The following is a 15,186-nucleotide window of genomic DNA, read 5'->3' as shown; positions in this document are numbered from 1 at the left end:
GATCTCATTTGACACACATATTTCCATTTTTGATGGTTCACTCTCAAGCTTAGGCTACTGGAAATTATAATATTAATAGTCTTATGTTCTTTTATGACAGTATTGTTTGCGTGTCTGTGTATATTTGAAATGTTTTTAAAGGTTTGTTTGTATTTCTCATAAAATGGGTCCTCCTAACGTAAGCAATGAAATGTTTGTGCATTGAAATAAACAGCAGAGGGCAGTATACAATCCTTCTCGTGTTTACCTGCTGCAATAAGGAAGGACTTTGCAGTAAATCTCTTGAAGAATGCTGACTCATGAGACACTGTGGAAATGTTATACATCAGATATCAGCCATAAAAAGACATACTAACACAAACCCTGACTAAACCCTGTGAGAAGATTATATTTTATTTGCAATGGATAAACATCGCACACACTCATTTCCACGTCAGTTATTATAAGTCATTATGGTTTATGGAAAATAATCTTTGGATCATATAGCCTATCGTGTATGTGAATTACAAAACTCATTAATCTTCCCATAAGTTGGACTAAAGACTATAAAGGATATTTCCAGGATATTTTTAATTATTCAAAAAACACTGACGAGCAAAACAGTCATCCCGTTGCCTTATAAGTTGGTATTATAAATTGTTCCAGACAAAGTATATGATGCTCTGGCTGTATAGTGTGGCATGTGTTTATCTCCTGACACAAATGCGATGAACAAATCTTGACACCTTCCTTGATTGTTGGTTATAATCAATGGCTGTGTAAATCTTGCCTATGCTTGTCTTTCAGCAGAGCCTCTGTCAGTTTGCAAACATCAGTGTTTGAACAATAATTTATTCTGTATTAAATCCGGTTTTCTTGGCATAATGAAAACTCATTTGCAGATGGAGCGTAAACAGCTCTTTCCCCCAGGTATCTCAGAATGCATTATAGATAGCAAAGTTGTCATGATGAAATGACGGCGTTTGCTGGCGGCCGATACCCAATAGCAGGACGTGTTTACCGAGCCACTCTCTCCGCTCCTCCTCTAACCCCGCCCCACTGAGTGGGCTGGTGGCTGCAGTTGTCATGGAAATGCAAGAACTCCCTCAGCTCCAGATTCGGTTACCATAGAAATGTCGTTTGGAGATGCTGCGATAGGTTCTCAAGAGAAGCGGGAGATTATTCAGCACCTTGGACAGCAGCGGTGTGTCGGTCCTCCTTTCTGCCAGACGCGATACTATATTCTCATTGTGATCGGAGAGATTTCTACAGATCACCAGCTTGATTCGGTAAAAGAACACATTAAACGGGGTGAGTCACCAACTTTTACGTTTCCTGTATGGGTCAGCATGAAGAGTCCAGTAGTCATACATGGACCACGCGCCATGTAATCAACGCAGAAGCGCATGCACAGCTGTTAATAACGAACTGTTGTTTGGTTAACAATAACTTTCCTTAGGCCTACTATATACAGTGAACTGTATAGACGGTGTTGGTGAACTAGTTAGGCTACATGTAAATAGATTACGTAATCTAATTAAAAATAAGCCTTGAAAAATATCTGTAATCAGTTACTGAGAAAAAAGTAATTAAATTACATTTATGAAAATCATGAAAAGGTTAACGATTAACGATTATTTCTGAATATGTTCTGTATAAAGCTAACATATGCTAAATAATGTGAATTTGTTGCTTTGCCTGTTTTTGATGTGCACGACAGATATTGGCTATTCTTGCGCATTTGATTGGTTCTCGTTTGAATTTGCATCACATCACGTCTACCAATTAGCCTGCCTCAATGCACATTGCCGCTGAACCTTGTCACAATAGCGAGTGTGAAAATGCGTTTAAGTGCTGGCAATTTTGAAAAGTAATCAAATGTAATCAGTTACATTACTTTAATAAAGTAATCGAATGACACTTTGAACACATTTTAAATAGGGTAACATGTAGGCTAATGTGTAACTTTACACAAAGTAACCTTCTCAACACTATCAAACTTTAAATTAAAATAATTTTACAGTAAAATACTGTTTCAGTTTAGGCTACAGCTTTTTGGAAATGAAAAAGAACGTAATTGTATCATTTGCAGTAAAAAACCTATTCCAGTGAAAGACATTCCCAGACTTCCCTGCGCTACACTTCACATTTGATGTGAATGGCACGGTGCCTTGTGGAAAACTTGTGATCATCTGAATTGTTTATCACCACCCGTTTTTGATGGTTATCAGTGAATTACAGGTTTTAAAAAAGGTTCAAATAAGACATATAGGCCTACTTCAATAGTTTGGTAGATTATTATTATAATAATAATATTACATTTCTAACAGCCACCGCGGCCAATTTTTTGAAATTTCAGCATACATTTCCAACCTTCTTTTTACAATGTACGGACATCTGCAAATGCAGATGATATCATTATATATATATATATATATATATATATATATATATATATATATATATATATATATATATATATATATATATATATATATAAAATGATATCATCTGCATTTGCAAATATATATATATATATATTGAAATTATATAAATTATACATTTTAAATCTCTCTATAATATTGATATAGAGAATATTTTTGATCTTAAGACATTTAAGATGTATGTGCTGTTGTTTTAATAAATGTGCATCTAACAGGGATTCTGTCATGGGATATTGATTTGACCATTTGTGACTTGAACAAGGAACTGAAGCTCTTTGAAGCAAGACACTCTGCCCAGTTCTCATCTGAAGTGAAAGGTCAGTGTTGCAAGTTTCAGGCAGATGATGTATGAGCTTTTGAAAAATTATTGGGGGGATTTTTATTTTTTTGGGAGGATCATATTATAAAAATATTATTTGACTATTTTAACAAAAAGCATATGACGATGTCTGATAGCCATTTTTTAGCTTATCTTTTTCAGTTGTTTTGGAATACTTAAATGTTTAAGAAGCATTTGATGTTATGAGATTCTGATTCTGTTAACTCTGCTATCACATTAACCTGAATCACATTACTTGTGAAAGCAGGAAGCTTCCTGACATTTGACAGCTAATAGATTATGAGACAGTGATTGTGAAACAACAGAAATTACAGGGAAAAGATTAGATTGCATTGATGTAAGGCCCTGACAAACCAACCTGAGCTCTCGCAGCCAATGAAATGGTTGCATTCTGTATGAATGTGCAATGTGTTATAGAGTGCATTTGTTTATTGCACCTTATTTAATTCCCTCATAAATATTCTACTTTCAAGTCAGTGTGGCTCTGCTTGCATCATTGACATTTGCATGTCGTAAATTGTTCAAAAGAGTACATGCATTTTATTCTCCACTAATTGTTCCTTTAAGAGTACAAGTCCACACCAAGCTTTGCAGAGACACGTTAAACTACCAGGACTACATGACAACTTGATACTTTCAGTGTAAAAAAAAAAGGTTCCATAATGACAAGAAGTTGGGACTCAAAAAGGTTTCTACATAGAAACTTTTAGGGGTTCCAAATACATAGCACCAATAGAACATTTTAAGGTTCTATATACAACCCCAAATCAGAAAAAGTTGGGACAGTATGGAATGTGCAAAAAAAAAAAAAGAAGTTATTTCTAAAATTACTTTGACTTGTTTTTCATTGCAGACAATATGAACACAAAATATTTCATGTTTTGTCTGGTCAACTTTATGTCATTTGTAAATATGCATCCTTTCCTGTCATTCAGACCTGCAACACATTTCAAAAAAAGTTGGGACAGTAAAGCATTTACCACTTTGTAATGTTGCCATTCCTTTTCACAACACTTAAAAGACGTTTAGGGACTGAAGACACCAAGTGATGAAGTGTTTCAGGTGTAATTTTGTCCCATTCTTCCTGCAAACAAGTCTTAAGGTGGGCAACCGTATGGGGTCTTCGTCGTCGCATTTTGCGCTTCAAAATGCGTCACACATTCTCTGTTGGAGACAGGTCAGGACTGCAGGCAGGCCAGTCAAGTACCCGTACCCTCTTCCTCCGCAGCCAGGACTTTGTAATGTGTGCAGAATGTGGTTTTGCATTGTCTTGTTGAAATATGCATGGACGTCCCTGGAAAAGATATCTTCTTGAAGGCAGCATATTATGCTCCAAAATCTCTATGTACTTTTTAGCATTAATGGTGCCTTCACAGAAGTGCAAGTTACCTTTGCCAAGGGCACTGACACAACCCCATACCATGACAGACCCTGGCTTTGGGACTTGTTGCTGGTAACAGTCTGGATGATCCTTTTCTTCTTTGGTCCGGAGCACACAGCGTCCATTCCTCCCCAAAAATACCTAAAATACTGATTCATCTGACCACAGTACACATTTCCACTGTGTGATGGTCCATCCCAGATGCCTCCGAGCCCAGAGAAGTCGACGGCGCTTCTGGACACTGTTAACATAAGGCTTCCTTTTGGCACAGTACAGTTTTAACTGGCATTTGTGGATGTAACTACGTATTGTGGTACTTGACAAAGGTTTGCCAAAGTAGTCCTGAGCCCATGTGGTGATATCGCTTATAGATGAATGACGATTCTTGATGCAGTGCCGCCTGAGGGATCGGAGATCACGGTTGTTTAGCTTAGGCTTGCGGCCTTGTCCTTTACGCACTGAAATTCCTCCAGATTCCTTGAATCTTGTAATTATGTTACGCACTGTTGAATGTGAAATATCCAAATCTCTTCCTATCTTTCTTTGAGGAACATTGTTTTTAAACATTTCAATAATTTTCTCACGTATTTGTTGGCAAACTGGCGATCATCGGCCCATCTTTGCTCCTAAAGGATTAGATCTTTCTTGGACGCTGCTTTTGTACCAAATCATAATTTCAATCACCTGTTGACATCACCTGTTTCAAATCACATCATTATTTAACCCTTTTACCTCATTACTAGCCCTAAATTGCTCCTGTCCCAACTTTTTTTGAAATGTGTTGCAGGTCTGAATGATAGGAAAGGATGCATATTTACAAATGACATGAAGTTGACCAGACAAAACATGAAATATTTTGTGTTCATATTGTCTGCAATGAAATACAAGTCAAAGTAAATTTAGAAATCACTTCTTTTTTTCTTTTTTCTTTTTTGCGTTTTCCAAACTGTCCCAACTTTTTCTGATTTGGGGTTGTAGATCCTTTTCTTCTAAGCGTGTTGAATGTGGTTAACTTAAAAAAAAACATAAACATTACTCATCTATAAAAAAGCACATAACATTTGTTTTTTCTGTCTGTATTTAACGTGTTGGCATTTCTGAGCACCACAGCTGATAACATCATGGTATGCTGCACACTGCAACCATCAGCAGATATGAAGCTAAAGAGAGGATAAAGCATTAAATCTAAATTTACTTCCTCTGCGATGTGGCAAACCAGCACCCACACATACTTGCATGCAAAAGATTGCACAGGCAGTCTTATCACTCCTCATTTTGTCACCTGTTTTCCTTGTATTTCTTTATCTCGCCATTATGTGATGATGTATGTCATGGTTGCAATCTAAATTCTCTGTTAGCCTAGAGTCCAACCATATGGTTCCTCATATGTGACTCTGCTGACTCCCTATCTATCGCTGCATGAATTAACCATCAGTCCCTCCTTCTTTATGTATTGAGGATGATATCTTATATAATATATCTTCCAAACAATTTCCTCCTCCTCTTTCTATTCAGTAGAGAAGCAGTCCATGCAAGTCTCTATCAGTGTATATAGTAGAGTCTATAATGGGCTTATGGGTGTATCAGAGTGCTTGCTGGTGGGATGCTTTAACCATTTCAGCATCACGCTGAGGTTTAAATGCAAGATAATCTAGGTATTTTGAGCTGTCTTTTATCCACCTGCATGAAAGGGCGTCAAAAAAGGTCTAAGAACCATAACATTGCTAAATGCATTATTCAGGGGGCAATGCAGCTGTAATACTCAAAGAGTATTATTATAGTTAACTAAAAGCATAAAACAAATATCACAGATTCACCCAAAAACAGATCATCTTCAGAAAAAAATGAGATATTTTTGATGAACAGCATTGCCATTACCACTTTCAAAGACAAGAAATGTAGTAAAGACAGATTCATTCAAAATATTATCGTCGTTTCATAACATTAAGGTTGAACCACTGTAGTCACATGGACTATTTTAAAGGGGTCATATAATGCCATTTTTGTACAAGTTAATATGATTCTTAAGTGTCTAAATGAAAACTTTGTAATATACTTTAATTAAAAATTCTCATTAGTATTTTAAGAAAACTCAAAAACAGCTCTGTTTTCAGCAAGCCATTTCAGGGCATGCAACTTTAAATGCTAATGAGCTTTCTATGGGAAGTTTTGACACAACATATGTGGAGTTGTTGCTTTGACAACAGTTGAGGGAAATGAATGGGATGGGAGTCTTTGAGGACACATCTGTGGAACTGTATCAATTTGAACCAGAGTCAGACCCGGAACAAGATGACAGCTCCAACGAAATTCAACAATTAAGGCTCGAACAGGACGTTTCTGAATGATTGGTTAACGTAATGTCTCTTTGATCTACAATATCTTTGTATACTGGCAGGGTAATGTTAGCGTAGGGAGATACTAATGCTATGTGCTTACTGATGTAAACACTAGTTCATTTACAGCTAATGCCAATAAAAACGTTTTATCTGTAAATGTAGGCTTGTCGGTGATGCTTTATCATGCTTTAGAACGTTATCTATGCAGAGTAGGCTAATAACAACACATTTTTTTTACAGTAACAGACACATTATAAACCATCTACAAAAGTAATCTTAGTGTAGTGTTTCCACATCAACGTTTACTTTATCACCAACGTACACCGTTTGTAATAACACAATAACCATAATTTGTTGTTCATTATAAACGTGGGGTTATATTGAGAGCGTCATGCATAGACAGCATGCCATAATGTAATTTACCCTGTAAACTTTAGCCGCATTCATCGTGAAGCGTGCACGCGTTTCAAACGTTACAGTCACTACAATGTCGGACTATGATAACAGCTTGTTCAGAGTGGGTCTGTGTTGAAACGCTCTCAATCAATAATCGTAGGAGGGGTGTCCGACCGTGTGACGTCACACGGTCGAACGGCTTGATTTGACACAGGAAAAACACTGGATAGTTTTTATTAACACATTTTTTTAAAAGTATTATAGGACGGTTGTGTACCGGCACTGCTGTTAACACTGCCAACACACATTTCCATACAGTCAACTTGAAAGTGGTTGTTGTGTTGCTGTCTATAGAGGGGTCAGAGAGCGCTCGGATTTCACCCAAAATATTTAGGGTGTACTAACCCTTTAAACCTAGTCCCAGATTAAAATGCATGTTTGAAGTGAATGCAACTTGCACTGATATAATATCTTAAAATATGTCAGTGCCATCCATTGTTTTATTTCAAGATTCACACCAGTGATGTTTTTTTTCCTCTAAGGCACAAATCCCCTAATTGAACTAAAGCCCAATCCTGGCTTAATCTGTCTGTGAAACTAGGCCTTGGTGTATTAAAATGACTAAAACTAAAATGTATATAAAAGCTATATAGACACACACACACACACACACACACACACACACACACACACACACACACACACACACACACACACACACACACATATGATATATATATATATCATCACAATGAAATAATAAATATAAAATTATTGTTAAGACAACCTTTGTTTTAATGATTTCCCCAAGCCATGTGAGGGAAAAAGCTATTCTGCTGTGTGCACCCAAGTGAAAGATGCAATTAGCAGTCTGAATAAGGGCAGGACAGATAAAGTGATATAATGCTTTACCACCACTGAGGGACAAAAATGCTTTGAAGCCAGGAAGGCTTTTTCTCACTCTCAAGGGCAGACTTTGTAGAGAGCCAATCCACTGATCTCTATGGTCCGTCAACCTCAAAAGAACAGTTCAAACAGTATTTTGGACCAAGGAATCTTAGTGGGTCCAAATGCTGTTTAAACTTGGTCGTTAGAGTTGAATCAGTGTTGCTACAAGTCCGACACAAAGAATGAACTGAGACTGAGAAAGTGAGCTAAAGCAACGTTTTGTCCTAACTTAATTTGATTGTGTCCTATCCACTTTTATATAAATAAATAAAATTACATGAGTGATTTGTGTTGTATTAACTGAAACTGGGCGGGGCTTATTCGTTTTCAGCATGCTTTGCATATGGCTTAATCAAGAGAGAGTAAATGTTATGTATTTTTGAGCAAGGTGAGAAAGGGGGAGACTTGATTGTGTTTAATAGCGTTTAATATTAAATAAACAATTACAATTACAGTGTGTTACCATTGTGGAGAAGAGCACTGCTTATATCCTGTGGACTAATACAACTAATATCATAACGGCTTTGCTGAAGGAGCTTTTAATGCTTAACATTTAAGCTGTTAATGCTAATGCTAACTAGCCAGTGCAGTATTATAATTCAGTTGGGTAACATTAAAATATGAAATTGGAGTGGATGAATGAATAAATGAAATTAATGCCTGATACATGTCAGAGAACCGTATTTAATTCACTTTGAGACTACTTCATTGGGTCACTTAAAATGTATTAATTCAGTGATGTTGAAGTTGCATGAAGAAATGATATGTGTTTAACTTGATTAAATAATGTGGGACCGATGTACACAATTAATGTAAATCCAACACACTTTTTTTAGTGTATAATTTATATACTATTAAAGTATTTATTACTATTTTGAATGAGCTTTATTTTTATATTTAGTGTTTTACATTTTGTACGTTTAAATTAAAATTATATGTTTATTATGTAAATTATTATGTTTAGGATTTTTAGGTTAAGGTTTTTCATTAAATATTTTTGTTTTGTTATATTTAAGACTTATGTAACAAGTTAACAAATAGTTTCAGTTAAAGGCACACTATGTAATTTTCACGGCTAGAAATCGCTGATTCGAAACAAAGGCATATCTTGATGACAGCTTGATTTCTTGGAGCTTTTATTATGCCACAGACACCCGCTTTAACTTCTTCCGGTCATGAGTGTGCACTGTTGTATCATTTTAAAAACATCTAAATGTGTTGAAAGCCATGTGCTACTCTGTGAGTTAGTTTGGCGACTACCTTGACTTGTTGCACCCTGCAGTAAGATAGATCGAAATTAGGCAAAACATACTCATGGTAAATCAACAAAATTAGATTAAACAATAAGAAGACTAACTGTGTTGAGCTATATAACAATGATTAGTTTTCTGTCGATTAATGTATCCAAACAGTTGCTCACCTGTCTAATAAAACACAATATATTAAAGTGTCTTTGGTGTTACCATAGTTTCTACTAAATAAAATTCAGGAACAAAGGGGAAACGCATGGTGAAGCATAGACACAGTCCTGGTTAAAACTGCTTATTTCTCTGGATTTAAACAGTCTTGGAAACATTTAGTAAAATGCAAGTACACACATCAGCAAAATATATAACATTGTTCAAGGGTGTTTTGGATATTTTAAAACAAAAATCTTACTACTGTGTCTTTAACATCTAGTAATAACTTTACTGTGAAATAGCATAAATGATGATGTTTATCTCATCTGTGATCTCTGACAGGCTGAACAAATCAGGTCAAAACAAATATCAGGTCAAAGTAAATCTGCCTCATTCATATGTGATTCAGTGCATTTCTAGCATAGAATTCCTGCATCCATTCAGCAAAAGAGTTTGATCTAGTCCAGAAGTTGACTGACCCCTCTGTGAACTCTGTTACCTCTAATTCTGTTTTACAGGCAAAAGCTGCAGATTTTTTTTAGCTGAAAATCTTGAACACTATAATTTCTTTGTTTTTATGTCTGCTTTTGCTGACAGTGATGTTGTTGTCTTTGTATGTTTGTTGTTTATTAGTTGATGCTTGGTCACGAAACTGACTATCAATAATGAATTCCCCTATTGATTATTAGGTTGTAAGGTGGATGTTACATCCAGTTATCTCACAAACCATAGTAAGCATGCCCATCCTGCACGTGCTTGAAAAGAATAGTAATGAAAAAATGCAAAACTGTTGCCCCCGAACGCACTTATTGACTGTTTCACCACCCACACAAAACGTTTCAAGGTTTTCATTTATTAAATTCCATTATGCTTATCATGATGTCCATATTTTTAAAAAAATATGGAAATGGTTTTCACTGTATGTCAGAGGGAAGATGTATTAGTCCATATCCTTTCAGCCACCATTCAGTACATGCAGACAGACTTGCTGTTTTTTGTTTTGTTGTTTTTTTTTTTTTGCAGTGCATTTGAGATAGGATCTGAAAGGGAGAAGTGAGAATAAACTCTTTCACCCCCACACAGTACCGCTCCCTCATCTTCACCGTGGTCTCTGACAGGTGGCAGTCACTCTGCTGCTCGGATCTGTGCAAAAATCACTTGCGTTGTTTTAGCCAGCATGGAAGATGATGGATGAGGAGGAGGACTGAGCATGCTCGGTACGGCTGGTCTGCCACTCCTGCAGCTGTGCTTGGAATACTGATCAGGATGTGAGTGCAGTGTCATCATGGCTGACTGCTCGTAAATGTCAGAGCACAAAACCGAGTGACTTTTAGTTAATGCAAGGTTTTAAGCAGAGGAGTTAGATAGATAGATAGATAGATAGATAGATAGATAGATAGATAGATAGATAGATAGATAGATAGATAGATAGATAGATAGATAGATAGATAGATAGATAGATAGATAGATAGATAGACAGACAGACAGACAGACAGACAGACAGACAGACAGACAGACAGACAGACCAACCGACCGACAGACAGAATGACAGAATGACAGAATGATAGAAAGACAGACGTAGGTAGGTAGATAGATAGATAGATAGATAGATAGATAGATAGATAGATAGATAGATAGATAGATAGATAGATAGATAGATGATAGATAGATAGATAGATAGATAGATAGATAGATAGATAGATAGATAGATAGATAGATAGATAGATAGATAGATAGATAGATAGATAGATAGATATTCTTTATAAAAAATCTTTTTTAAAGTACAATTTGTTTCGTTTAGAAAAGAAAGACTGCCAGTTCTAAGAAGGAGTGAGATTTGTGCTTCTGAGCACTGCTGCTGAATTCCCATATGACCTCTGTCTCAAGAGGAAAATTGCAGGAGATGAGACATGAAAGAAACCTCTGGCAGTATGTCGACTGAACAAACTCAGTACACGTGAATAGAGATAGAGAAACAATGCAAAGTAGGTTATTAGACAAAAGATAGGACTGAATCTCAATGGCAAAAAGTCTCCCTATCAACTTGAATTCACCGACATTTTTATGTATTGATCAAATTATTGCATCGATTCTGAAATAAACATTATGATGAAAGTGTAATCGAGAATTCCCATATGTGTTACTATTCCCATTTGAGTTGTTGCCTTCTGAAACTTCACCCATGGGGAGCTTACAACCGACACAGATGGATGGGTCCTTGAACAATCATTACAGATCCCTTTACCTCCCTGGAGGCAGCAGGGAGGAGGCTGGAATGGTCACCATAGCCCCAGCTGTCTCGGGCATTGTTCAATTCATTTGTATTTTTTAGCAACATGCCGCACATTAATGACTCTGACCACAGCTCTGTGCTGTAATAGCCCTTATGTTTAGCACGTTTGGTTGTAAAAGCCTCCCAATATGCAGTTGGGACTTAATTGCACGAGTTTCTATGAGATGCTCAGAGCAAAATTAAGTCGATAAACAGAGGAAATTGACAGGGCGGAGAAAAATGAGTGATGAGTATCATCAGAGGTGCAACTGCAAGCCCCTCTGTGCTGATAGAAAGACGAGGAGACGCCATACTCAACCCTAATTCAATAGCTTTTACATTTGTTTATGAAGATTATATCTTGTTATATGATATTTAATATGAGTTTAAATGTGATTAGTTCACAGCTGAAGCTATTTATACGATAATTTCTCTTTAACTACGCTCTAGGAGGTATTCGTTTTGAAATAAAATTTGACATATGCTAAAGAAAATGCTAAATCTAATCTTGGGAAAATTACACAAGTGAACATGGAGCTGATTTTCACAAACACCCCTGAAACTTGAGCTGTTAAGTGAAGTGTTGATCTGTGATTATCTCGCCTCGATGTTAGCAGCACTGGAAATGCAAATCTCGTCTTAGACAAGTGTTTAGAAGTATAAATCTCTCCAGTTATGAAGCCGAAGCAGAGAGGGCTTTTACATGGGTTCGGTGTGTTTTCTACTGCTGATTAATAATTCAGGATGGGCTATTGATTCTGCTCTTTTATACCCCTGCAGTCTGCACATGAACACTGAACGTCAGCTTGCTGCTCAGGCGACTCCGGTCTGCTTGATGGTGGCATTGATTGCAGGGCTGGATCTTGCACCGCACGCACCACAGTGAAACCTGAGCCCACGCCCAGATTCTGGACCAAAGGTCTTACGAAAAACAGGGGGTTATTGTTGTAGTAAGCAAAACCATGACTCCCTACTGCTAGGATCTAGTAGAGCATTAACATAGTGTCTGTAGACTTTAGCAAAAAGCCATTTGATGCATGATAAATCAAACATTTTCTTTTGCAAAATTCTACAGAAGAGGCTTTAACTGATGGTAATGTGCTAATGCATCACCATTTTGCAAGAGCAAGCTGTTATCATGGGACTGTATTGAATAACTGAGATAATTCAAGAGATGGACACAGGCTGTCTAGCAGCGAGGGTGTGGCAGGCAGACTGCTGCTTTGAACAGTTGCTTAGGATATGTCTGGAAGTGTCTATTTATAATCTTGTAATAGCATCAATTTAAATTTGATTTAACAAATGCAAACCCTTTTTGTAGCAGCTAGACGCATTCATCACTATTAAAAACTCAGTCCCTCTATTAAAAACATATTTCAAGTGGAATTGGCTAAATCATGATTTTCCTCATTTATATGTAATTTTGGTTTTGTTTGTAATGCATAAGAATAATAGTTTAATCTCCAGACTGGACAGAATCATCTACCCTCTTACTGTAAACAGAAGTCTGAGCTGGCTCACTATCAGAGAGGTGGTCAGACAGAGTCAGGCCAACGTGATCGTGCAGTTAACGGGGCAGATTTTGGCAGTCTTGCCCTGCAGCTGTCAGCCTGGGAATATAAACTGCTAAATGGCCCATCCTTTTCATTCTTGACCATTACATCACCTATAGGTTGAAAAATATAGACTTAAAAAAGTTCACATTGAACATAAGCAATACTATGTTATAGAATAAAAAAAAATGACATGCATATTAATATGATGCTAAGTGGTCATTTTTGCTTTCTGTAAGTTTTTTTTAACAGAGTCTCTTTATATGTTAAAGAGCTAGTTTGTACAATATTGAAAGTGATTTTAGACGGGTGAAAAAATGTCAGATTAAATTTTAATGCTAAAAATATTTTTTTTCTTCCCTTTTTTCCCTTTTTTTTACAGCAATTGCAGAAGAACCATTCTGGGTTCCTCAAATAACCTTTCAGTGTTCAGATCTTGATCCATATTTTCTTATTTTGAAGAACATTTGAAAAATCGAAAGAACATATATATATATATATATATATATATATATATATATATATATATATATATATATATATAAGAATATTTTGTGCAATGGAAGGTTCTTTATGGACACATCAATGCCAATAAAATAATAAAATATATATAAAATATATACATGGTAAATGTATTTCATGATGCAAAATATTTATGAATTAAAAAAAAAAAAGTTTAGTCCATTGTATGTAAAACTAGGGCGAAAACAGGTAAAGTGGAACGCCTTGAAGTTCTTCCTCAAACTCAGTCTCAGAACCCTTTTTATAACCGTTATTAGCAAAATGGGCCACCTTTACCTCGGTTCCTTGTAAATCTTATTTATAAATGACTTATGTAATAGACAAGGTCGAATTAAATCGGCGTAAAATGCATCACTGAAATGTGATGATCATTTTGTTGCATGTTTCTCAATATACTCATACAGGCTCATAGGCCACACCCACTCCCTCTCGCGCACTCGCGTGTCTGTGTGCGCGCTCTCGACGCACGATAAGCACAGCTCAGCATCAGCAACGGTAGGTCTAATCTGTCATATAATTCTTCAGATGTTTGATTATTGGCATACGGTTCAAATATCTTGATCTCTGGCCGAGGTTATTCATTCATGAAATGTGCAGTATTGCTATTATAGTACCGTGTCAACCTCGTAACGTTAAACTGACTGTCTGGTCCGGTTCTGGCTTCTTCGCGGATTTAAAGGTCGCAAAAAACCGAACCGTTGTGAAGCCTGTGCGATTATGACATAAGTGAGAGTGCATGAAAGCCTCTATAGATGCCAAAGCGATAAGAACATCTCTTCGGCAACATAAAAGGGATTTTATTTAGAAATATGAGGGAGAAAATTAGATTTTTATGATTTGTTTCCTCGCTTTTGCTAGATTTGTTTCTATTTCGGTTCATTTTCATACTACAGTTGCTGAATTCACATTTTTGATCAGAGAGCTAACGTTTAACTCAACGAATCCGCATATTGTCAGAAGTGTATAATGTGGTGGACATACATTATAATTTTACCGTGACCTAGATCTTAATTGTGATTCTGATTATTATGGGATGCAGCAGGGCATCCGAGGAACCTGTGACCGTCGCGCGTGCGCTGAAAAAATTGTGCTCCGGTTCCACACAGGCCAAACATAAATCTTATAGATTAGTTAATTAGGTATGTATGTGAAGCAGAACCTGAGTGATGTACTCTTTTGTTTCGTAACCATTTCATCTTAAAGGGAAAGTTGACTATGAAAAACCATGTAGCCTACTCATTGGGCTATAACTTACTGTTTCAAATAAGATTGAATGGAACACATAAGAAAAAAAAAGATAATATCTGGGAAAACATTAACATCTTTTTTGTTTCATAGAAGAAAGTCTTGGAAAGGTCTGGTACATGATTAGTAAATTACGACAGATTATCAATTTAAAAGAGACACCTATTTGTCATGTGAAATTGTCTTCAGTGTTAATTTAGTTGGATATTCTCATAAAATGTCAGTTGAGCTGATACAGCTATGCGCTACTTGTGTTTAGAATGGCAGTGATCGAAACATATTTGCAACTTGTGATGATCTCTGATGTGGATTGTTTTAAAAAAGCCATCAGCCATTTGCTTTGCTGAGGTCAGATGTATTGATGGGA

General features: G+C 36.4%; 1 protein-coding gene across 3 annotated transcripts in view; it reads left to right on the top strand.

Annotated features, from left to right (window-relative positions):
• Positions 1-1,075: 1,075 nt before the first annotated feature.
• map1aa (microtubule-associated protein 1Aa) overlaps positions 1,076-15,186 on the top strand; it is a 29,710-nt gene continuing 15,599 nt past the window's right edge. For all 3 annotated transcript variants that reach the window (XM_067437424.1, XM_067437423.1, XM_067437422.1), the window contains exons 1-2: positions 1,076-1,290; positions 2,639-2,740. In XM_067437424.1, coding sequence (XP_067293525.1) covers positions 1,113-1,290; positions 2,639-2,740 — 280 coding nt within the window. In that variant the 5' untranslated portion in view covers positions 1,076-1,112. The remainder of the gene's footprint in view (positions 1,291-2,638; positions 2,741-15,186) is intronic.

The sequence above is a fragment of the Pseudorasbora parva genome, chromosome 1 (genome assembly GCF_024679245.1).
Source record: "Pseudorasbora parva isolate DD20220531a chromosome 1, ASM2467924v1, whole genome shotgun sequence".
Classification (NCBI taxonomy): domain Eukaryota; kingdom Metazoa; phylum Chordata; class Actinopteri; order Cypriniformes; family Gobionidae; genus Pseudorasbora; species Pseudorasbora parva.
This window is presented reverse-complemented; position numbering and strand designations above follow the sequence as displayed.